This window comes from Barbus barbus (genome assembly GCF_936440315.1).
Source record: "Barbus barbus genome assembly, chromosome: 26".
Taxonomy (NCBI): Eukaryota; Metazoa; Chordata; class Actinopteri; order Cypriniformes; family Cyprinidae; genus Barbus; species Barbus barbus.
In genome coordinates this window covers 16,172,440-16,198,567 of record NC_136754.1, presented here as the reverse complement: position 1 = coordinate 16,198,567, position 26,128 = coordinate 16,172,440, and the positions used below count along the sequence as shown (strand labels likewise).

The 26,128-nt window shown below is 37.7% G+C and overlaps 1 protein-coding gene across 1 annotated transcript in view; it reads left to right on the top strand.

Annotated features, from left to right (window-relative positions):
* LOC306845527 (phospholipase D1-like) overlaps nt 1-26,128 on the top strand; it is a 42,716-nt gene that overhangs the window by 7,504 nt on the left and 9,084 nt on the right. Inside the window, exons 2-19 of the mRNA XM_079378390.1 lie at nt 8,530-8,706; nt 9,148-9,317; nt 9,393-9,535; nt 10,674-10,785; nt 16,698-16,763; nt 17,115-17,173; nt 17,709-17,801; nt 18,154-18,306; nt 19,191-19,340; nt 19,431-19,514; nt 21,411-21,492; nt 21,792-21,902; nt 21,983-22,174; nt 22,324-22,519; nt 24,967-25,095; nt 25,247-25,365; nt 25,467-25,580; nt 25,740-25,850. Coding sequence (XP_079234516.1) covers nt 8,610-8,706; nt 9,148-9,317; nt 9,393-9,535; nt 10,674-10,785; nt 16,698-16,763; nt 17,115-17,173; nt 17,709-17,801; nt 18,154-18,306; nt 19,191-19,340; nt 19,431-19,514; nt 21,411-21,492; nt 21,792-21,902; nt 21,983-22,174; nt 22,324-22,519; nt 24,967-25,095; nt 25,247-25,365; nt 25,467-25,580; nt 25,740-25,850 — 2,181 coding nt within the window. The 5' untranslated portion in view covers nt 8,530-8,609. The remainder of the gene's footprint in view (nt 1-8,529; nt 8,707-9,147; nt 9,318-9,392; nt 9,536-10,673; nt 10,786-16,697; nt 16,764-17,114; nt 17,174-17,708; nt 17,802-18,153; nt 18,307-19,190; nt 19,341-19,430; nt 19,515-21,410; nt 21,493-21,791; nt 21,903-21,982; nt 22,175-22,323; nt 22,520-24,966; nt 25,096-25,246; nt 25,366-25,466; nt 25,581-25,739; nt 25,851-26,128) is intronic.

Here is a 26,128-nt window from a genome sequence, read left to right as displayed (position 1 = left end):
TTAAATTTGTATTGTTTTGATGCTCAAAAACCCCTTTCTGTCTTTGACTATTTTATATAACCCGAGTGGTGATATCAGTGGAAAAGGCAAGTCATTATATTTTCTCTTTGGAACAGTATGCAGTGATCAGAAGACTAGGAACATTAAGCAAGGAAAACAGAATTCAAATTTCATGTTGACTTTGAGAAAAAAGAATGTCCAGATTGATATCTCTGGTGAACAATGATGTAAATATTGTGAGATGTTTTTAAACATACCAGCCTCTTTGTTTGTGAAAGATTTAGTGACTTTCAGTCTCCTACAATTGAAGGACTAAGTTTGTTTCTCTGAGTTAAGCAGAGGCTTCCAAAGGTAGCTGGACTGGAAAAGGTGATGTCATATCGAGTTCAGATTGTAGAGTTGCCAAAGAGCCACACCTCACCGTTAGACTTGGCTTACGTAATATGGGAAGTTCAAACATTTTAGCTTCTCTCTAGCACACATTATTCCTCGTTCACACATTTTAAATGGTCATTAAGCGATCAGACTGAATAGATCAGCCAGTATCTACACACTGCAGCCCACTGCAACCAGCCAATGGGAGGAGAAAATGTTCCATTATGTTTAATAGAAGGTTTTGTGGGGTAGTTATAGAGCAAACATGCACTTGGCAGCAAAATTACTGCAGTCTAAAGGAAAGCAACTAGACTCTTTATGAGAGAAATCAAGAAAGCAGCCCTCTGTGTTTTTTCTTATTTGCTCTAATAATGAAATTGTTGTTTTAACAGCACAAATGTCCACTTTATGTTGTGTGAAAGGCTTGAGAATGGAGTTGGTGGTCACATTTTAGTTTAACTTGTGGCAGTGTGAATTGTGTTGTGTTGGTAACAATTGGTGACTCAGCTGCTCAGTTTCATCTCTTCCACGGTCATTCTTTCTTTTTCCGTTGTACCTTATGTCCTGTTGCTTTGTATGGTTTCCTCCACATACTGTGTGAAACATTTTACTTTAGACTTAAAACCCACATCTGTGATTATCAAGCTATTAAGGCACTCCTCCATTCTGCTGCACATCCATAATTAAATGTGTTGGTGATGATTTTTAAGTATGTTTAAGGGCTTCAGTGGCTTATGTGATTTCTCTGTTGTGGTATCATCTCACCTCCCTCTTTATAATCTACCTCTATTTATTGTTTCAGATGGGTCACCAGTCTTGTCATTTACCTTTCCTTTCGACCCATATCCTTTCGATCATGCCACTAACCGACAAATTAATTATAGAGGAATAGTGTGAAGGCATGAACAATGAACAGCTTCTTGGATTTTGCATTTCTGTGAAAGCAATTCTCAGCGTGATTCTGGTGCTGTTTTGAGCTTTAGGGAATTTTCTTGGATTTTCTCTCAAAAATATTGAAGAAAACCAGATGTGATCTCTTTTTTTAATAGCTTTTTTAAATGAGGGAATGATACTGATGTGATCTTGTGTGTATTATTAGTTTAATATTGATTGGAGGGATTCCATGCTCCACAGTAGAAGACATTTGACCTCAGACTTTTGGCCTGACTAAAAGAGGAAATCCTGCTGAACTAGACGTCATCTGGAGAGGAGTGTATGTTGCTCTAAAACCTTTATATACCTTTCAGCATTCATAGTGCCTTCCAAAACATGCAGGCTGCCCATACCATATGCACTTATGCACCCCCATACCATCAGAGATGCTGGCTTTTGAATTGAATGCTGATTACACGCTGGAAGGTCTCTCTCCTCTTTAGCCTGGAGGACATGGCATCTGTGATTTCCAACAAGAATGTCAAATTTGGATTCGTCTAACCATAGAACACTTTTCCATTTTGAAACAGTCCATTTTAAATGAGCCTTGTCCCACAGGACACAACGGCGCTTCTGGACCATATTCACATATGGCTTCCTTTTTGCACAATAGAACTTTAGTTGGCATCTGCAGATGGCACGGAAGATTGTGTTCACCGACAGTGGTTTCTGGAAGTATTCCTGGGCCCTTTTAGTAATGTCAATGACAGAATCATGCCGATGAGTGATGAAGTGTTGTTTGAGGGCCCAAAGACCACGGGCATCCAACAAAGGTCTTCGGCCTAGTCCCTTACGCACACAGAGATTTCTCCAGTTTCTCTGAATCTTTTGATGACGTTATGCACTGTAGATGATGAGATTTGCAAAGCCTTTGCAATCTGATGTTGAGGAACGTTGTTTTTAAAGTATTCCACAATCTTTTTACGCACTCTTTCACAGATTGGAAAGCCTCTGCCCATCTTTACTTCTGAGAGACTCTGCCTCTCTAAGACATCCCTTTTATTAGGGCTGTGCAATTAATCGAATTCTATTATCATGCGCATCTAGTCAGTAAAACCGGTTTCTCGATTAGTAGTTAATTACTTTCAAATTGAGCAGGAATTACTGCACAGAACCGTAATTCACTGACAAGCTAGGCAATTTCGTGTTCATAATCGAAGGCGATTTGTCTGCGATTACGAACGCGATATTGCCTATCTTGTCCGTGAAGTACGGCTCTGTAGTAATTCCCGCTCCATTTGAAAGCAGGTGATGGCGATTTACTGCCAATCACTGAATCGGCTTTATTGACGAGATGCGCATGATAATCGACTTCGATTTAATTGCACAGCCCTACCTTTATAGCTAATCATGTTACAGACCTTATGTCAATTAACTTAATTAGTTGCTAGATGTTCTCCCAGCTCAATCTTGTCAAAATTGCTTGCTTTTTCAGTCCTTTGTTGCCCCCGTACCAACTTTTTTGAGACCTGTAGCAGGTGGCAAATTTGAAATGAGCTCATTTAGTTGATAAGTGTAAATTTTCTGTTTAAACATTTGTTCTCTGTTCTATTGTGAATAAAATATTGGCTCATGTGATTTTGAAAGTTTTTTTTTAGTTTTCATTTTATTCAAATTTAAAAAACGTCCCAACATTTCCAGAAATCGGGTTGTATTTTAAAATGAAACTTATTGCTGTGATGAATTTTCAGCAGCCATTACTCCAGTCTTCATTGTCACATGATCCTTGATTTGGTGCTCAAGAAATGTTCATTATTGTTATTATTGTTTTTATTGATCTAAATTGTGCTGCTTAATATTTTTTGGGAAACTTTTTTTTTTTGGTCAAGATTCCTTTATAAATAGAAAGTAAAAAAAACAGCATTTATTTGAAAGATACATTTTTTTTGTAACCATGTAAAATACTTAACTGTTACTTGTTGATCCTTTTAATGCATTCACTGAATAATGGTATTAATTTCTTTAAAATAGGCTATATATAATATATATATCCTGACTTTGACTTGGCCACTCCAAAACCTTAATTTAGTTTTTCTTGAGCCATTCAGAGGTGGACTTGCTGGTGTGTTTGGGGTCATTGTCCTGCTGCAATAACCCAAGTGCGCTTGAGCTTGGGGTCACAAACTGACGACCGGACATTCTCCTTCAGGAATTTCTGATAGAGTGCAGAATTCATGGTTCCGTCAATTATGGCAATTTATCCAGGTCCTAAAGCTGCAAAGCAGCACCAGACCATCACACTACCACCACCATGTTTGACTGTTGGTATGATGTTCTTTTTATGAAATGCTGTGTTGGTTTTACGCCAAATGTAACGGGACACACACTTTCCAAAAAGTTAAACTTTTGTTGCATCAGTCCACAGAATATTTGCCCAAAAGTCTTGGGGATAGTCAATATATTTTTTGACGAGTAAATGTGAGACGAGCCTTTGTTTTCTGTTTGGTCAGCAGTGGCTTTTGCCTTGGAACTCTCCCATGGATGCTGTTTTTGCTCAGTCTCTTTCTTATTATTGAATCATGAACGCTGACCTTAAGTGAGGCACGTGAGGCCTGCAGTTCTTTAGATGTTGTTCTGGGTTCTTTTATGACCTCCTGGATGAGTTGTCGTTGCGCTCTTGGAGTAATTTTGGTAAGCCTAGGCTTAGGGCTAGGCGATATAGCTAAAAAATTTATCAGCGATATAATGTTTCATATAGTTCGGTATCGATAATTATTGAAATTTTTTTATAACCTTTTTTAAAACACAGAGCAATAGAATTTTTTTTTAAAAATTCAACCTTTGTATTTTTAATTTACCCAATTTAAGACAAACAACAAATCATTTTTGTTTTAACAGTCAAACACAAATAAAATTTAAACAAACATCTCCTTTCTTATGTTTTATGCAGATTAAATAGCTACATGAGGGTGCAATGAGCAAAATAATGCAGCGCATTAAATTGTTTAATGCAATTAAAATTACAGTCTATAAAAAACGTGCACAACGTCTAAATGAACATGTATAAATCAAATATAATTTTGTAAATTGTATAAATTATTTGTATCTTAATTCAAATAGGCGAAGCGCACAGATTGCATTTAAAAACATGAGACGCAGTGAAATGGAATAAACCAGGGGTTCCCAAACTTTTCCATTCCACAACCCACCTAGACAAGTATGATCTATTTCAAGACCCACCAAAATATTTGAGATCAAAAAACGATTGACATTACAATAAGCTTAATCAGAATTAAAAGCATAATATGGCAGAAATTAAGTATTTAAGAAAAATATCCATTTTATTTTATAGTACCACTGCAAAATTTCACTACTAATATTTACGTTTTAATTACTTCATTTACAGATGTTAATGAGTCTATGAAATATGTCCATAAAACCTCGAAATGCGCTCACTCCGGTGCGGCAATGAACTGCAATCCGCACTGCGAGTATTGCTAAACTCATTGCGGATTTAAAGTACAGAAAATGCCTTAACCTAACACTTTTTTCTTTTTTTTTTTTTCTTTTTTTTTTTAGCAAAGCATAAGAAGCGAAGCAGAATTATCTCAAACAGTTTGGAGATTAAAATAATTGTAAAAAATAATAAACAGATGTCTCATTTTAAATAAACAATAAAAAACGAAATGACAAGTTTACTTCAGCCAGAAATGTACTTTTGCGATGTTAAATAAATGTTCAGCTATATCTTCAAAAGATTTTTTAACTTATATAGTGATGATATGGCAAGAAAATAATAAGAAATTTTGTCAATTCTGTTATGCATCAGAGATGGGCACAAATACATCAAAATGTATTTAAAATAAAAATACTAAATACTGTGTGGAAAAATGTATTTAAATACAAATACAAAATACTGTGTGGAAAAATGTATTTAAATACAAATACAAAATACTGTGTGGAAAAATGTATTTAAATACAAATACAAAATACTATGTGGGAAAATGTTTTTAAATACAATTACAGTATTTTGTATTTTGAAAATACACAATCCATTTGAAATTGGCCATCCAGTGAAGTAACACTGTTACAAGTAAGGCCTGTTTACACCTAGAATGATAATTATAAAGGTAACTATGTTAGTGTATTCTAAGTATACAATGCAGTTGTGTCATCTGTCACTAAATGCTCAAGCTCTTTAAAGCAGAAATTATTCCGATTGGCTGTCAATGTTTTTATCATTTTATTTTTTTTGTGCTGTTATGGTTATAGTTGTGGTGTGCTATCTTTTTATTCACTTAGATTTAGGATGTACTCACACTAGGGGATCTGATCCGTGCTTGAGCACGATTGACCCCCAAAGTCCAGTTCATTTCACAAGTGTGTCTGCTCTGTACTGTGTCCAGTGCGGTTCGTTTAACCATGTCTAGGCCTACATGAAGAGATGGCTCAGGTGCGGTACGCATAGTGTGACCACTAAACGCGCTGGAGCATGGAACAGTTAAAGGTGGGGTATGTAATTTTTCAAAAATGCATTACAAAACTGAGTCGGGGCCGAGTACCAAAACAAGCATGTAGTAAGGGCCGTGTCTACTCATGATGTGGAGGAGAGAGCATTCAGTGAACAGACGAGCCGAGTGCCAGAAAGAGATGGTGGATAAAAAACAAAAGCGGAAAACGTCTGCGGAATGAAAAGTAGGACCCGTGTAAATATCGGATCAGCTTTCTAGCGCTGGAGAGAACTCAAAGAATGGAAGGCCTGCGATCGGGCGCCAAGGTTGCTTTTTCTTCTGGATAGGTATGTAACACCGTGTCTACAACGGACGCGCCGTTCCGCATCAGCTAAAGTTTGCCTATACTGGATGCGATAAAGCGACTGTTGAAAATAATTTGAAATTTGTGTCAGCACGTCATAAACAGAACGCGGCAGCAGTTTTCTGTCGGGGATTTGTCGCGCCGCGCAGCGCAGCATCCATTGTAACATTGGTTTTGCTTTGTTTCACAGAACTAATCGTTGCATGGGTTGCATAGGTTACGTATGTGTGGGGCGGAGCTATCAAAATAGGGGCGAGACCCTATAAGGCTAGGGGCGTGTTTGTTTTGATGATTTCAAGTATCAACATTGGCAATAACCCCACCTTTAATATAGTATTTTTGTATGCACTATTGTTATCATTATGACACCAAAAATCTTTATCTACTTGGATATCACACTTTTCAATTAATTACATTTTTTACTTTTCATTTAGATTTAGAATGGGTCTGGTTCTCATCTTTTTGATGAACCGGTATTGTAGTTTGCGTGTAAAGCTGCAAATTCCACCATTAACCTCAGCTGCTTCTGTAATAATCATGTGATTATCTGTCTGTTAGCGAAAGGACAATCGCGCTTGGGCTTTAGTACAAGGCAGCTGTGCCTAGTGTAAGTATGCCCTTAGAACAATTTAAAAAAAAAAGTTTTCTTTATTATTAGTTATCTTTGTCTTGGGATACACACACACAGAAAGCTGCTTATTACTCATTTATCCATGTTTATTTATTGATCTGACTTGTCAATAGCTCCTGCCCACTAAAAGCTCCACAGATATATTTACACACCACGACGATATATAAACGATATAGAAAAAGTTAAATCGATTTACACTTTATATCATCGCCGACATTTATATTGTCATATCGCCATAGCAAACAGTAATGATTAAAGTTTAATGAACACATTTGACTAGCTAGTTGATAAAACCAAAATCTGACCCCCCCCCCCCCCCCCCCCCCCCAAAAAAAACTAACAAGACTGACTAGTGCTAATGCTATGCTCCCCACTATAGAATGTGTTTGTTACAATTATCCCCGCATTTGTGCCCTGCTCAACCCATACATGTGAAATGATACCCATACATGTGAATATACACACACACAAACTTATCATCAAACACCAATATACATAAGGGTACTGTAATCTTAGACGCGTCCAAAACTGTTGCAACAGAGATGGAAATACAATTTTTAAATACATGAATTATGTTTCCATCTTTGTTGCCACAGTTTTGTTAGTGCCTTTTTCTGTTCTAAAGAAGGGGGTGTCCCAACACTTTTGTCCTTATAGTGTGTGTGTGCGTGCGTGCGTGCGTGCGTGCGTGCGTGCGTGCTGTCAAAAGACACACACATACAGCATATACAGTTGAAGTCAAAACTTTACGTACACCTTTCAGAATCTGCAAAATGTTAATTTTTACCAAAATAAGAGGGATCATATAATGCATGTTATTGTTGATTTAGTACTGACCTGAATAAGATATTTCACATAAAAGATGTTTACATATAGTCCGCAAGAGAAAATAATAGTTGAATTTATAAAAATGACCCCGTTCAAAAGTTTACATATACTTGATTCTGAATACTGTGTTGTTACCTGAACGATCCAGATTCTGAAAGGTTTATGTAAATTTTTGACTTCAACTGTACTTTGGAAATATTTACGTATTTTATTCATATAAATTATATAATATATAAATATATTTAATATATAAGCATAACATATTTTTCATAAATATGCGTGTGTGTGTATTTATACAAAATAAATATACACCGTACACACACATTATGTACACAAACTTATTTTGAATGAGATTAACCGCGATTAATCGTTTGATAGCACTTATATATATAATTATAAAAGCTTTCTAAAACTAAAGGATATTTGATTTATGATGCTGCACAAATGTTCCAAGTACAATGCAAACATGGCACACGTTAATTTCTGAATGAAAAAGAATATGAAAAAGACAATCTAATTCAAAAGCTAATTAGATTAGAGCTGGTTTTGCTGTAGGACTCAGAATTTAAATTAGACGTCAAGTGGTGACACAACACAGCACTAGACTTGTTTATCATACAAAATTGAATTTCAGTATTTTATGCTCTTGCCAGCCAATTGTTAATTGCACAATTCAACTTTATCCTCATTGCAAGTGAACCAGTATTTAATATTCATGATTTTCAAGCATGAGTGCATGTCACGCAGCCTGTCTATGATGGAATCTACCTAATTTTAATAGCTTCTGCCGAGTCACTGATGAGTCTGAGCTAAAACTTTTCTTCTTTCTTTTTTAAAAGCTGCTAAACAGATTTAGTTTGCTCTTCTAATTATGTCAAATTGCGATCATTTAATTACATTTTAATTTGGGTGTATTTAGTATTGTTTTTTGTTTTTTTTCATACTAGTAGTTGAGAACCATTGCTTTAGGGTATTGACTCGATGTACGTTTTTGTGTGTTCAAACAGGCAATGCTGGACCTTCAGGCTGAAGAGTGCTAAATATGCTTTGAGTCCATAAGAAGTAACTCGATCTGATAAAAGCAGACATGAGTGACACGGTGGAGAACCTGGACACCAGGGAGCTGGGCTTCTCAGATGCTGAGGATGAACCTGAAGAGGTGGACTGTGAGTTCAACCCTTCAGGTAAGTGATTATTAATAACATCAGATCCGAAACATTCATTTGTTTTAGTAGTATTGTCTTTTTAGAGGTGCTTGTCTCATTTTTGATGAAGTTGGCGTCATTGATTCTGTTATTTTCCTGTTTATTACCGTGAAGCTTCTTTGAAGCAATCTGTATTGTATAAAGCACTGTTTAAATAAAGGTGGCTCTTCTAATTTCAAAATGACTGAATACAAGTTAGACTTGAGGAACAGGATTTATTTTACCAGTAATTTTTCAGAGAGGAAGTGAAAGCAGGTCTGTCTAATCAGACATCTGGACTATATGGGATGTGTGTTAAAAGGAGTAATGTGACAACTGAGTAACATGATGCAGCATGTCACAAACAAGCATTCAGCACACACACACTAGAGCTCACATTCGCCACAGGCATTCCTCAGTCCGCCCTGTCTTTTCTTACAGGAGTATCCCGTATCCCATTCTCTGCTGTGTACAGGACAGTTGGCTTTAAAGAGACAGAAGCGCAGGTCTATCTTACCGCTGCCCCTATCACTGCCAAGATCCTCGATGTGGAACGCTTCACCAGGGCCCCAGACCGCTTCAACATGTCCAAACACAGGAGCGTGTCCAAGGTCTGTGAAGCACATGCTAGCTAAAAGCAATTTTGGAAAGATGTCACAGACCTCACATCACTGCTGTGTTCACAGGCAATGTCAGCCGTGTTTAAGATAGAGCTCAAACACGGGAACTTCACCTGGATAGTCAAGAGAAAAGAGAAGCACTTCATGGAGCTGCACAGAGAGCTTCTACGATACAAGACCCTCATGAGGATCCCACTGCCCACCCGAAGGTCAGACCCCTGCCCTACAGATAAACTTACTCCATGATCTTTTACACCTGGTATAGAGTCGATCATGGCACTAAATACAAAACATTTTATATTATGTTCACACAAACCACTTGGAAATACATGTGATTGCATCACATTTATACTGTAAATACTTCATGCTCACCAGACAACATAAAAAGCAGAAACAAGTGTTTTAAAGTGTGAAAAAAGAAAATAACTATCTGTTCGAAACAGCTGGAAGCCCATACAGATTTCACAGAATGTTATTAGTATACAGTGACACTTTATTCATCAAATAAAAGTGGCTTGATGTATTAAATACATTAAGTAATTCAAATGTATTAATTTAGTGTAGTACATTGTGAAATTAAAATGAATATTTTTGCTTTTTTTTTTTACTGTGTGTTATCATCATACAGTTACACAAATTAATGAGTCTTTTGAGTTTCTACAAAAATGTTAAGCAGCACAACCGTTTTCAACATTTATAATAATAAGAAATGACATTTTTCTTAAGCACCAAATCAGCATATTAGAAGGATTTCTGAAAGACTGGAGTAATGACTGCTGAAAATTCAGCTTTTTCATGGATTCAATTTTACAATAAATTAATGATTTCAAATAAATTAATACAAAAGTTTTTTGTATTTGATTTTGCATCAAATACTATTTCTTTGTGTCTTTTAAATTATATTTATTTCGGTATGTGTACTGATTGTTTGTTTTTTTTGACTGTACTTGCAAAAAATACAATAATGTGTTTGCAGATATTTAGGAAACATGCTAAGTTCACATTCTAGCTTCTTCCAAAAAAAAAGCTTGTTTTGGTCTTTATGATTCTGCTCACTGCCAATTTAACCAACAGTATTTTGAAAACCTGGGTTGCCAGTTGAGGGAAACTTCTGAACATTGCGGGTGGCACCTTTTAATATGGCATCTAAAAAAAATCGAAAGTTTCCAGTTTAATTTGGTGAAATTTAATTAAATCCCAGGTTTCTCAGATAAATTGCCTCACATTTTAAGTTAAATCGTAAGAATTCACCACTCGGGTTCTCATGATTAAAAATCCACAAACTCTTTGCTTTTTCAATTCTTCTTTTTTCTGTCTTGAACTGTGATGTCTTTGTCTTTCTTTCAGCCACACAGAGAGAAGAAAGAGCATAAAGAGGAGCGAGGTGAGGCAGATGCCTGCACTGCCTCGGGGAGGTGGAGATGAGCTGGCACGAGAGGAGCAAGTGTCTAGTCGGAGAGTGAGTCACTCCAACATTCTTACTGCAGTACTAGCCCTGGATCAAATGACAGGAAGTGATCACATACACTGTTGAGCATGACATGATCTCGATCGTCCCAAGGCCAGGCGTGTGAGTTTGTGGGCAGGTCTCTCCCACACAACGTCACTGACATGATTCAGTGGTCTCTGAGTGTGTATGTAGTAATCAGAAGAATCAGAATCAGAAAGAGCTTTATTGCCAAGTGTGTTTGCACACACAAGGAATTTGTCTTGGTGTTATGAGCTTCCAGTACAGAAAGTACAAACATAGTGCAGACAACATATAATTAAGGTGATAAAGAACACTAATGAAGAGAATATACAATAATTAAGAATAACAATAGTAATAAAAATAAAAATATACAGAAAAGAGACATGACCATAGACAGAACTGTGAATGTGCATGTGTCCTATGTACAGATGAAGGTTTGAGTTATTTACAGATGTACAGTACCGGGGTGTGTTATGTGTTGTTCAGGTGGGATACGGCCTGGGGGAAAAAACTGTTCTTGTGTCTGGCTGTTCTGCTGCTCAGTGATCTGTAGCGCCGGCCAGAGGGCAACAGTATAAAGAGAGAGTGAGCTGGGTGTGAGGGGTCCAGAGTAACTTTCTTAGCCCTTTTCCTCACTCTGGAGGTGTAAAGTTCTTGGAGGCTGGGCAGAGGGGCACCGATAATCCTCTCAGCAGTTCTAACTGTCCGTTGTAGTCTTCTGATGTCTGTTTTGGTAGCTGAACCAAACCAAACAGTTATAGAAGAATATAGGACAGACTCGATGATTGCAGAGTAGAACTGTTTCAGCAGCTCCTGAGGCAGGTTGAACTTCCTTAGCTGGCGGAGGAAATACAGCCTCTGCTGGGCCTTTTTCGCAATAGAGTCAATGTGATTGTCCCACTTCAGGTCCTGAGAGATGGTGGTTCCCAGGAATCTGAATGACTCTACTGAAGTCACAGTGCTGTTCATGATGGTGAGTGGGGGGAGAGCAGGGGGGTTTCTCCTGAAGTCCACTATCATCTCCACAGTTTTGAGCGTGTTCAGCTCCAGGTTGTTAAGACTGCACCAGACAGCCAGCTGCTCAACTTCCTGTCTGTAAGCAGACTCGTCACCGCCCTTGATGAGGCCTATGACTGTAGTGTCGTCCGCAAACTTCAGGAGCTTGACAGAGGGGTCCTTTGATGTGCAGTCATTCGTGTAGAGGGAGAAGAGCAGTGGGGAGAGAACGCAACCCTGAGGGGCGCCAGTGCTGATGGTGAGAGTCCTGGATGTGAGTTTGCCCAGCCTCACTAGCTGCTGCCTGTCTGTCAGGAAGCTGGTGATCCACTGACAGATGGAGGAGGGCACAGAGAGCTGTCTCAGTTTGTCTGAGAGAAGGTCAGGTATGATGGTATTGAAGGCCGAGCTGAAGTCCACAAATAAGATCCTTGCATAATTCCCAGGTTTGTCGAGGTGTTGCAGGATGTAATGCAGTCCCATATTGACAGCGTCATCCACAGACCTGTTTGCTCTATAGGCAAACTGAAGAGGATCCAGCAAGGGTCTAGTGATGTCCTTCAGGTAGGCCAGGACCAGTCTCTCAAGTGACTTCATGACCACAGACGTGAGTGCGACAGGTCTGCAGTCATTAAGTCCAGTGATTTTGGGCTTTTTGGGGACGGGAATGATGGTGGAGCGTTTGAAGCAGCAGGGAACTTCACACAGCTCCAGAGATCTGTTGAAGATTTGTGTAAAGATGGGGGCCAATTGGTCAGCACAGACTTTTAGACAGGCAGGTGAAATACCGTCTGGTCCTGAAGCTTTCCTAGATTTCTGTTTTCTGAAGACCCGGTTCACATCCTCTACACAGACTTTAAACGCAGGTAGAATGGTGGGGGATGGAGTAAGGGGGGTTGCAGGGGGGGAAGGTGAATGTGTGAAGTGCAGATCAGAGCGGGTGTTGGGTGTCAGTCTGGCCTTTTCAAATCTGCAGTAAAACACATTGAGATCGTCAGCCAGTTGTTGATTCTCCACAGACTGTGGGGGTGGTGTCTTGTACATGGTGATGTTCCTCAGACCAGTCCATACCGACGCCGGATCGTTGGCTGAAAGTTCTTTTTTCAACTTCTCAGAGTAGTTCTTTTTAGCCACTCTGATCTCCTTTGTTAGTCTGTTCCTGGCCTGGTTATACAAGATTTTATCCCCACTTCTGTAAGCGTCCTCTTTGGCCTGACGAAGCTGTTTGAGTTTCCCAGTAAACCACGGTTTATCATTATTGAATGATAAGAATGTCCTGGTGGGGATGCATATATCCTCACAGAAACTGATATATGATGTTACAGTCTCTGTGAGTTCATCCAGATCGGTGGCAGCGGCTTCAAAAACACTCCAATCAGTGAGGTCAAAACAAGCTTTTAAATCTTGCTCTGCTTGATTAGTCCATCTCTTAACAGTTCTTAATACAGGCTTAGAAGATTTGAGTTTTTGCCTATAGGTCGGTATGAGATGAACCAAACAGTGATCAGAGAGCCCCAGAGCTGCCCGTGGGACAGAGTGATATGCATCTTTAATTATTGTGTAACAATGATCCAATATATTACTGTCTCTGGTGGGACATGTAACATGCTGTCTGTATTTTGGCAGTTCGCGGGAGAGATTTGCTTTATTAAAATCTCCAAGAATGATTAAAAAAGAGTCCGGGTACCTTTGCTCTGTTTCAGATATTTGTTCGGCCAGCTGTTGCATCGCGGTGCTCACGCACGCGTCCGGAGGCACGTACACATTCACGAGAATGAAGGAGGAAAACTCTCGGGGGTGAATAGAACGGCTTACAGTTTATGAAGAAGGCCTCCAAATTAGGAGAACACATCTTCTTCAGAGTTGTTACATCTGAACACCAACCTTCATTTATGTAGAAACATAGTCCACCACCTCTCGTTTTCCCCGTTAGCTCCGTGATGCGGTCTGATCTGAACAGCTGATATCCCGGCAAATGAAGCATGTTATCCGGGATGTTTTCACTCAGCCAGGTTTCAGTGAAGCACAATGCAGCAGAGTTTGAAAAGTCCTTATTTGTGTGGGTGAGGAGAAGTAGTTCATCCATTTTGTTAGGAAGGGATCGGAGATTCGCTAGATGAATGCTTGGGAGCGCAGTTCGGAAGCCGCGTTCGCGGAGTTTAACCAGCGCGCCGGCGCGCTTCCCTCTTTTCCGTCTGAGCGCGCGTTTGACTAGGACCGCTGCCCCTCCGACCAAAACATCCAACAAAGCGTCTGAATAATCAAAAACCGGAAAAAATTGTCCGGTGTGTGTTGCCTTATGTCCAGTAATTCGTCTCTGGTAAAACTGACAGTAAGAGAATAACTAAACACAGAACAAACAAACAAAAACAACAAAAGTACGGGAGCGTTCCACACCACAGCAGCCATACGCGGCGCCATCTTACCAACTTTAGCCCAAGTAACAGCACACTGCTTGTCGTATCATTAGTGCGAGTCACATGAGAATATGAGAACATCACATAATCTGAAGATTCGAGCTGTTGAATAGAGCTAAATATCGATTGACCATTTTTTTCAATGTTTTTTCAAAGTATATTTCCTGGTAATTTTCTATATAGACATTTGAGGAAGATCTTTAGAAAACTAATGAATGAATGAATAATTAATCATCTGATTAGTATACATCTCTTCCTTTCAGACAATACATTAGGCCTAATAGTCAAACATCACTTTCATAATTAATATTTTAGTGTCTCAGAAAATACTGTATATTCTTAATAGTAACTTTCATTATAGACATTTAAGGAACATTATGTAATGCTATATTTCTAAGTTATGTAATATTGATATTTAAAGTTCCCTTGCATATGTAAAATAATAGTAAAGTTAGATTCTTTATAGGAGGTATATTCATGATTATGATAAATATAATGAAAACATTGCATTGCAACATAACTAACATTGTTAGCTACAGTGGTGTAGTTGTACCCCCCCCCCCCCCCCCCCCCCCCCCCCCAGAGAAACTGAAGAGGAGAGTTCAGTTTCTCTAGCCACACCCAGGCCTGATTACTGCCACACCGGTTCGCAATCAAGAAATCACTTAAGTAGGACCTGCCTGACAAAGTGAAGTAGACCAAAAGATCCTCACAAGCTACACATCATGTTGAGATCCAAAGAAATTCAGGAACAAATGAGAGTAATTGAGATCTATCAGTCTGGAAATTGTTATAAAGCCATTTCTAAAGCTTTGGGACTCCAGCGAACCACAGTGAGCCATTATCCACAAATGGTGAAAACATGGAACAGTGGTGAACCTTCCCAGGAGTGGCCGGCTGACCAAAATTAACCCAAGAGCGCAGCAATGACTTATCCAAGAGGTCACAAGACCCCACAACAACATCTAAAGAACTGCAGGCCTCACTTGCCTCAGTTAAGGTCAGTGTTCATGACTCCTCCATAAGAAAGAGACTGGGCAAAAATGGTCTGCATGGCAGAGTTTCAAGACGAAAACCGCTGCTGAGCAAAAAGAACATAAAGGCTCGTCTCAGTTTTGCCAGAAAACATCTTGATGATCCCCAAGACTTTTGGGAAAATACTCTGTGGACTGACGAGACAAAAGTTGAACTTTTTAGAAGGTGTGTGTCCCATTACATCGGGCGTTAAAGTAACACAGCATTTCAGAAAAAGAACATCATGCCAACAGTAAAATATGGTGGTGGTAGTGTGATGGTCTGGGGCTGTTTTGCTGCTTCAGGACCTGGAAGACTTGCTGTGATAAATGGAACCATGAATTCAGCCGTCTACCAAAAAATCCTGAAGGACAATGTCCGGCCATCTGTTCGTGATCTCAAGCTGAAGCGAACTTGGGTTCTGCAGCAGGACAATGATCCAAAACACACCAGCAAATCCACCTCTGAATGGCTGAAGAAAAACAAAATGAAGACTTTGGAGTGGCCTAGTCAAAGTCCTGACCTGAATCCTATTGAGATGCTGTGTCATGACCTTAAAAAGGCGGTTCATGCTCAAAAACCCTCCAATGTGGCTGAATTACAACAATTCTGCCAAGATGAGTTGGCCAAAATTCCTCCACAGCACTGTAACAGACTCATTGCAAGTTATCGCAAACGCTTGATTGCAGTTGTTGCTGATAAGGGTGGCCCAACCAGTTATTAGGTTTAGGGGGCAAGCACTTTTTCACACAGGGCCATGTGGGTTTGGATTTTGTTTTCCCTTCATAATAAAGAACTTCATTCAAAAACTGATCTGAAACAAGTGTGACAAACATGAAAAAATAATTAAAATCAGAAAGGGGGCCAACACTTTCACACCATTGTAGATGGCGAAATAACATTACATTAAACTAAAAAACAAATCCTGGCTTCACTGCAAAATAAAATAAAAATTCATCATTTTTTGTTTGAGTTTTTGTTTCAAGTGATTTTATGCTTAATATCAAATAGTTATTGTTTTAAGCATAAAAGTCAGTGGGGTAAGAAAATAAACTAAATTCAAAAGGAAAACATGACTGACTGACTTTTTTCTGTTTTAATCAGAAACTCACTTAATTTTGGTGCATTTGTCAGAAAACAAGACTTATGTCATTTTGCTAGTAAATGTGTATTGATTTAAGAATGTTATGATATCTGTACTGGAAAACAACACCAATATAATGAGAAAGAACACCATTGTTTTGCTGTGTTGATAACTTTTCAGCAAATTAAATAATTTCAAACATTTTTAAGAAAATGACAACAGGCTAATGTCTATGGAAAGGTTTAAATTTCGTCACCAAAGATATATTTAGCAATATTTTGAATGGCATTTTTACTTTTTGAGTTTTACTCTTATCTTTCATGGAACAGAACCAGTGCCACAGAATCAAACTTTTAAAACCAACTAACAAACTTATTTTCCTTTGTCAGAAACAACTGGAAGACTACCTAAACAAGCTGCTGAGGATGGCAATGTACCGAAAATACTACGCAACCGTAAGCTCACTCTTGATTATGGAGTTCAGGCCCTGATAGAGCTCACGCTGAGTTATCTTTAATGAAGCAGCAGCCTGAGGATCAATATTAGAGATGGAGACAGCGTGTCCTGAGTGTGTTAACGTGCATCTCTCTCTCTCTCTCTCTCTCTCTCTCAGCGCTATTCAAGCAGCTTTAATCAAGGACATCTGTAATTCTCTCTCTTTCTCCCTCACATTCCTTTTTTGTGCTCTCTCTTCCTCTTTAATACCCTGCAGGGGTCAATATAGCTGAGGTTTTAGTGTAATTTCTTTTAATTGAAGCTGCGTCTCTGTCTCACTGGTTTTAAGCAGAATTGTTTCTCTTTTACAGATGGAGTTTATTGATGTGAGCCAGTTGTCCTTCATTCTGGACTTGGGCCCCAAAGGCTTGTAAGGACACACTGTATTTGTATTATTTAGTGAACTATATTGCAACTTTATTTATTCAGGGTTTATTTATTTATTTTTCCATTGTGACACTAATGTCAACAAAACAACAAATTTTTAAGCATAAATTCTCATTATTACCATATAAAAATGTTTGAATATTTTTTTTTATAATTTTGTATCGTATAACATAAAGTATTGCAATGCAGTTTTGTTTGAATTCAGTTTTATAGCAGTATGACAAATACTCCCATAATGTATAAATGCTCTAAAGGTCATGGAAATTTGGGAGGTGATGTGTTTGTCATGAAAATGTTATGATGGAATACATGTCATGCTCCTAAAATGTGCTTATTTTTATGCAACATACTGTATAATTTATTATCTCATTTCTTATGACATATTGACGTTTACATTTACATTTAGCAGATGCTTTTATCCAAAGAAACTTATAAATAAGGAACATTATGACACAGACATGTTAATAATGAGCTTCATGAGATTCACTCATACACTCATACAAACCTGTATCTTTCAGAGAAGGCATTGTTTATAAAAGGTCAGGAGGTCACCGTATCCCAGGCATGAACTGCTGTGGCCACAATGAAGTCTGCTATCGCTGGTCCAAGAGGTAATTATTCATAAAAACACAAAATCTATTGCTCAATTCCTCAAGTAAACCACAAAAGCAGATTAAATACATTCATGCAGTGAGGCTGTGCTCTTCACTTTGAGCTTTAACATTTGTGAGACTCTTTAAAGCAGTGTTATCTGTAAAAATGCACAGTTCAGATAGAGCGGACAACCGTGCACACACATAGTCTCTTTGAGTCTAGCGAGCTGTTTATCTCTGCTCCACTGATACCGTGTTACTTTCATTCTCTGATTAAACCGACACTGTATCACTGCCTTTCACTGCTGTCTGTATAATAATGCTTTTGAAAAGCACACATTGACCTCATGGTCTTTTGTGCTTTGTGTAGGTGGCTTGTTATGAAGGACTCTTTTCTACTGTACATGAAGCCAGACACAGGTGCCATTTCATTTGTCCTGCTGGTGGACAATGAGTTCAGTATCAAAATGGACTCCAAATACACAGAGACCAAGCATGGAGTGAGGATAGAGAACTTGTCCAGGTGTGTTCACTTAAATGAATAGTTCACACCTAAACATGAAAAATTGCTGAAAATTGACTCTCAGGTCAACCAAGATGTAGATGAGTTTGTTTCTTCTTTGGAAGAACAGATTTGGAGAAATTACACAACTTGCTCCCCAATAGATCCTCTGCAGTGAATGGGTGCCGTCAGAATGTGAGTCCAACAGCTGATAAAAACATCACAATAATCCACAAGTAATCCACACGATTTAAGTCTATTAATTAACGTCTTGTGAAGTGAAAAGCTGCATGTTTTAAGAAAAAGAATCCATCATTAAGGCATGTCAAACCTTAGTGTCTATCTAAAATATGCATCCTCTATCCACAATGTTGATTTCTACAGTGAAAAAGTCATCTTGTCTGAATCAGGAGAGAAATATGCACAGATCAAGCAGCATTTACATGTGAAAACAGTCCAAAGCAGCTTTAAACAAATATGTTGGTAGATTTTGATGTGAACGAACAGAGATTATAGACTCGTATTTTGGCCAGAAGCAACAGTTTAAAGTTAAAACAACATAATGATGGATTGGTTTCTTACGAGTTTTGTGCTTTCCAAGACTTTAATTAATGGGCTGGAGTCATGTGGATTACTTGTTGATTATAGAGATGATTTTACTTTTTGGACTGCATTCCGACGGCACCCATTCACTGCAGATTATCCACTGGTGAGCAAGAGATGTAATGCTAAATTTCTCAATATCTCTTTTGATGAAGAAACAAACTCAGCTACATCCTGGATGGCCTGAGGCTGAATACATTTTCAGCAGATTTTCATTTTGGGTAAATTCCTTTGAACTCAAACATTTTCACTTATACAATATGTCTCAGTTTGCAGACAATTTGTGTTTATGTGTTGTGCAGGAAACTAGTGCTGAAATTCACTAGTTACAGACATGCACGGTGGTGGGGACAGGCCATTGAAAGCTTTGTCCGGAAACATGGCAAGGCCTTTTTAAGGATCCACCGCTTTGGATCATTCGCCAGAGAGGAGGAGAACATACCCTCTAAATGGTATATTTAATGGTGGTCTTCTTGTGAAATATAAGATCTAAGACATCTTCTACCCTGTAATATATGCCAACTAAAAAAACGAATGTCCAGGTATGTGAATGGCAAAACCTACATGGAGGATGTCGCAAATGCACTGGAGGAGGCCAAAGAGGAGATCTTCATCACAGACTGGTGGTATGTGCTCACTGTTTACCCTTCAACAAGAAAACATGTTCAGGCAGACAGACAGTCAGTCTCAGCCCAGCTCACACTATTGCTTGATCCAATGTTCCTATCACAGGCTGGACAGATTGCTTCTACAAACAGAGCAATGTTTTGATAGCTCCACAGTGTCACAGTGCATACATTTTTCTGGGAAATCAACCTATAAATAGTGTATGTATAGTTGTGTGTGTGTATATCAGCTGTGAAAAAAGAAAGCAGAGATTACATCCCTTTTTTTTCTTTTTTTTTTTTTTTTTTTTTTTTTTTTGGAACAAGTGGCAGCCTTGGCTTATTTGAGTGAGACAACATGGCCAGAGAAAAAAATAATTGGAACTAGTTTTAAGTACTTTGAACTAGTTCTTTGTACAAGTTTAAAACGGAATAGTGTAGTGGATAAGTTTTTGTTTTTAGTGCAAAATGAGGATGCACAACAAAGTCTACATGTAGTACAAGTAAGAGCCTCAAAATCGGGTGAAAGCAAGGCTGGACTGATTATAGTCTTTAAATTAAAGTTGTACTCTTTAATCTGATATGAAATGTTCTTTTGTTTTGTGTTTGTGTCTCATTGTTTGGTAATGCACTGTAGTGGAGTTGCTGTAGACATGCACTCATGCAGAATGTATGGCAGTGGATCAGGGGCTTAGAGTGGGAGGTGGGAGGTGTACTTCACAGGTGTTGAGTTTCAGCCCTCCTTATTTCAAAAATATCTCTCCTCGAATAGACTCAGTGGTCTGATCCTCCATGTGTGAGGGAGTGGGTGGTTAGCTGCATATTTTAATGTATTTTTGATGTAGTTGTACATGTAGAATATGAAATATCAAACATTCATTTGATGTAAACCCACATGAAAACCTTTTTAATGGCATTTAGTATCAAAATGAAATCAGATCTGAATGCATGTTTGCAATTAATTTTGGACGACTATTCCTTTCCTACACTTTGTGCCCACTGGTTGAAACTTAAACAGCAGATAATATAGGTAGAATATTTTGATTAAAATAATATTTCACATTTATTAATGAAATTGGGTTTTATTAATTCATTTATTTACATTTACATTTAATCATTTAGCAGATGCTTTTATCCAAAGCGACTTAAAAATGTGGGCATTACAGTGCGTGCATAATTATTAATATTCTGATCGTTTTTTTTTTTTTTTTTTCAAGCACATTTTACCAATTCCAAACCACGTCAATCTTAATAACTATTAATTTTGTATTTAATCATTTATAAGAGAGATATAATTGTCCATGAAGGTTGGAAGGGAAAATATTCAGGATATTCATTCAAAAATGAATATACTACTAATATTCAGGTGTGCATAATTAATAAGCAGGTTTTCCTTTACAGATAAAATGAGCCAAAAATTTTTTTTAACTAAATGCCCATGAGAAGGATGCAATACTAATGCAACATTAGAATTTGCAAGGTTAATGCAAGACCATTGGTCAGCGAAATGCTCATTGGATCAGCATGGTCAGAAAAAAAGGGTGGAGAAGAAAAGACTCATTAACTGCAAAAGAAGGAATAATTAAGGTGAAGAATTAGGTGTGAAACCATCAGGAACAATTTAGTCTCCAGTGCCACCATTTTCCAAAACTGCAACCTAACTGCAGTCTCCTAATAATTATGCATGCACTGTAGAAGCAATCGAAACAACAAAAAAGCAACAATATATAAGTGTTGCGTCAAGTTCTGGTTAGTCTAACACAAGTTAATTTTTAATTTTCATAACGTTTTTTTTTTATAATAATATTCACAATAAGACCAGTAACATGTATTAAGAAATTAAGTTGTCCATTTCAACTGAATCTGTGTGCTTGTGGTATGCTGTATCTGCTATGTGATTGTATTTGTAATGTGCAGGCTGAGCCCTGAGATCTTTCTGAAGAGGCCTGTAGTGGAAGGCAATCGCTGGAGGCTCGACGGCATTTTGAAGCGCAAGGCTGTAAGTCCCCTGAATGTTATTCAAGTGCATTTGTCCTTGGTACCATGCTTATAATTTTATTCAGTTTCATAGTAAGGTTATTTATTTATTAAATTTACTATTTATTTTCCACCTATTGTTTTACTTATTTGTTTTTAACTTATTTTATTTATTGATTTACTTACAGAATGTATTTACTGTTTGTTTATTTTTTTATGAATTTATTTAGTTATTTACTTGTTTTTCACTTAATTATTAACTTATTTACTGATTTTATTTACTTTATTTAAATGATGTATTTATTTATTTATTTATTTTAGCAACAAGGAGTGAGGATCTTTGTTATGCTGTATAAGGAAGTGGAGTTGGCACTTGGCATCAACAGTGAATACAGCAAAAGAACACTAATGCATCTTCACCCAAATATTAAGGTAAGCTATTTGTGATTTGATATGCTTTTGCATCTTATGTGACGACTTATGCAATTGTAACTGTTCTATTCTCTTTACAGGTGATGAGGCACCCTGATCACGTGTCCTCCTCTGTCTACTTATGGGCACATCACGAGAAGATTGTAGTCATTGACCAATCAGTTGCCTTCGTTGGGGGAATTGACCTTGCGTATGGCCGCTGGGATGACCGTGAGCACCGACTGACAGATGTGGGAAGTGTAACACGCTCTGTTGCTCAGGCCATAGAGCAGGTTCGAGACATCATTGTGTCGATGCTACATTAATTGCGCCATACCCATGGATGATGCACATTTTGGCTTTTAAGTTTGCAATTATAGACAGTGATTTCATGTTTCTGCCGGTTATAATGAAGTGGAATTATGTCTGTTTTGGGACTCAGGGACTGGATTCATCCACACCCAGGAAAAAAGTGTCCACCAGTGGAAACAGCAGCCGGTCGATGGCTGGTGACTCAGTGGACCTGCCCAAACTAAAAGGCATTGGCCGCACTCGCAAAACACGTTTCAGTCTGTACCATCACATCCAACGAGGTCTTCACCATGCTGACAGCGTCAGTAGCATCGACAGCACAAACAGTAAGAGACTCTTTCGTGACCAAACTGTAAATGATTCCACAATACAGTTTGTGTTTGGTTCATTTCTGTGATGTCCTCTGAGTCTGCTGATGACTAATTCCTCTGTGACCTTAAGGACTAAAAAAAAAGGATTCTTAAAGGGATAGTTCACTGAAAAATGGATAGTGTCATTGTTTACACTCCCTCGTGTCAACTAACTTTCCAAGTACTGGTCACATTTTTTTTCCAATTATTCTAATTATAATACATGGGATTGGACTGGACTATCATTTTTTTTTGTTTTAGGTGTTCAGATCCACATGCCAAAATCACATGAATTCTTCTGTAAAGCTACAGTACTGTGAAACGTTTTAGGCATTTAAAAGGTTTAAATGCTGTAAAGTGTGGATGCTTTCAAAATAGATTTGATTTATCAATTAACTTCTATCACATTGATTCATTAATTAATATTGTACAATTTTGATATTAAAATGCAAAGAAAATATATTCCATTAGCTGTTATTAACAGCATAAAGTGAAATAAACATTACATTTAATGATAAAACTAATAATTTAGTCATAATGTTAAATTAAACTAAATCATTATAAAATATCATCAATCAAAATAAAACCCTTACTAAAAATGTAATTAGTTTACCTGCATGGCATGTAGGCATTTTAGAAAGGAATATTTAAAAGATGAAATAATTTATTGCTGTTGGTTGAATATAAGTAATCAAGCAATCAAAAAAAAGTAACTGTAGTCTGATAACGAGTATTTTCAAATGTAATTTAATCGAATTACACGTACTTAATTTTTACATATGATTACGTAATTCAGATTACATGTAATCAGTTACTTCCCAGCTCTGTCCTTGTGCATATAAAAATCACTGGATTATTACAATTAGTAGCAAATGGACTATTTGGAGATCTAAACTATTTCTATTGTTATTTCCATCTGACACACTACAGCAAAGGATATAAATAAATAACTAGCTTAAAACTAAGACTTTTTTTTTTACAGTAGTGTGTGTATATATATCATTTTAATTATTTTTTCACTTCACCCAGTTTGCAATTTTCTTAATCCAGTTTTCACGAAATACTGAAATTCTGTTATAACTCTAGACTATCTGGATCTGGAAGAAGGTCACAAATTCTCTGTTACTTGTCAATGTCAGTCAGTCTGTGGATCTTGTCTGTATTTTTCTTCTCTGTTGGATGTGCAGTGATGCTTATCCTCTCTGGCTGATAGTAGGTGTAGCTTTAGACACCCTGCCGGGGCTCGAGCGATTGCCCTGTCCTTTTTTTTTTTTTTTTTTTGCTTTAGCTCTTTCTGTTTGTTCTCCCTACCATAGAAGACACACACATAGATTGGTTTGCAGTCAGTCTGAGACAGACTGGCTTAAAGACTAGACAGCAGAGATATGCTTTAATGAAATTACTTTGACCTCAGGGTAGATTTCATTTGTCGCTGATTCTTACACTAAAGTCATATTAATTTGCTATTAAGATAACCAGTCCTTTGTTTCCCCACAAACTTTTTTCAGTTTTAGATTATGGTGTGACTTTGTGGATAAATGTAAAATATTACTACGCATGCAGTGGCTATCAATGCCATGGAAAATGACGGTCTAAATGTCAGTAATCTGATTTTTGTTTGGTCTGATGTCAGTTATTTAATTGCTGAACTGTTACTAAAACTCATTTGCAACATGTACGTTTCAGCATACACAGTGGGGTTTCAGAAGAGACCGCACTAAAATTATAAGCAGCATAATTTTTAAAAAAATTTTTATCTACATTTACATTTATTCATTTAGCTGACGCTTTTATCCAAAGCGACTTACAATTGCTATATATGTCAGAGGTTGCACGCCTCTGGAGCAACTAGGGGTTAAGTGTCTTGCTCAGGGACACATTGGTGTCTCACAGTGGATTCGAACCCGGGTCTCTCACACCAAAGGCATGTGTCTTATCCACTGCGCCATCACCACCCCATGCCACCACCACCACGCCATCACTGCGCCATCACCACCAATCTAAATACATTTACTGAAATATTCAGGATTCTGCATTGTTTTAGGTAAATTATAGCTCCTAATATATAATGTTATAGAAATATAGGGATTATATTCCTTTAAAACATGTTAAGTCATTTATATTAAATTAAAAATATATATTTAAATTATTTTCACTTTTATTTTTAAAATATTGTAATATAATTCTAATATACATAAATAATTCTAATATATTAAAATATAAAATACAATTTAATAATTCATCATGCATTGTGTGTGTAATATATATTCTATTCTTTTACCTATTGTGTGTATTTGTCTAAAGTATGCATGTGGTTACACTGTTCATGAAAAAGAATAAGTAGATTTGAAAGTAACTCGAGTCATTTTATTTTAAAAGATCCTTTGAGTTACATAGCTGTTTTGCATGTCTTGTGTGTTCAGAGAGTGGCTCAGTGCACAGTCTTCAGACAGGAGTGGGAGAGCTGATGGGAAACGCACGCTTCTGGCACGGCAAAGACTACTGCAATTTTGTCTTCAAAGACTGGGTTCGGCTGGACAAGCCTTTTGATGGTGAGCCACACGTTTTACTGCCTGGCCGCTTTTTTTTTTTCAATGATCATTAATCCAGGTAGTCCTAGGTTAATTGTGTTATTAAACACAGGCTTTTCAGTGCATTACAGATGTTTACGATCCTCCTTTTTAACAATGTGCTCGACTGTAGATTTTATTGACAGGTACACAACCCCCAGAATGCCCTGGCATGACATCTCTTCAGTGGTGCATGGGAAAGCAGCCAGAGATGTGGCCAGGCATTTTATACAGCGCTGGAACTTCACCAAGGTGAGAATACTTTTACAGGATACAAGCTTTTGAATTTTCCTTTACCTTAAGCTGTGACATTTTCAGGAAGCATTATTAACAGATTATTTTTTCTCCTTTAGATGATGAAGCCAAAGTACAGATCACTCTCCTACCCATTTCTCCTCCCCAAATCTCACATCACTGCCAATGATCTAAAGTACCAAGTGCCAGACTGTGTCCAGACCAAAGTCCAGGTGAGAACGCATTAATGTCTGTATAGTAGCTGTAACTCTTAGAGCGTGATACTAGGAACATCATAGGCCTGCTGATAAAAATGGATACCTTGCATGCACACAAAGTAACTTTGCCATAAATGCCCATAAAAATGGCTATAAATGTAAATGGTCTCTCAGGTTTTGCGGTCAGCTGCAGACTGGTCGGCGGGAATCAAGCACCATGAGGAGTCCATTCATAATGCCTATATTCAGGTCATTGCCAAGAGCAAGCACTTCATCTACATTGAGGTACACAATCCCCCACTTTTACTTTGTCTGTCAGCGTTCAGTGATATGATTCAAATGTGCTGACAGCTATTTAGTAGTTTAGATGCAAAATGTGTAATAAGTTATAAAACACGTTGACATTTCAGTTGCTTCATATTATTGATAAATGACATGCAGCAGTGGTTGTCAGAGAATATCAGGGGAGATGCCAAGAATGATTCAGTGGAAATTCTAGAAGAACCATGACTTGGATAGTCGCCAAGTAAAAACAAACAAATAAAATCTATACAATTGGAAAT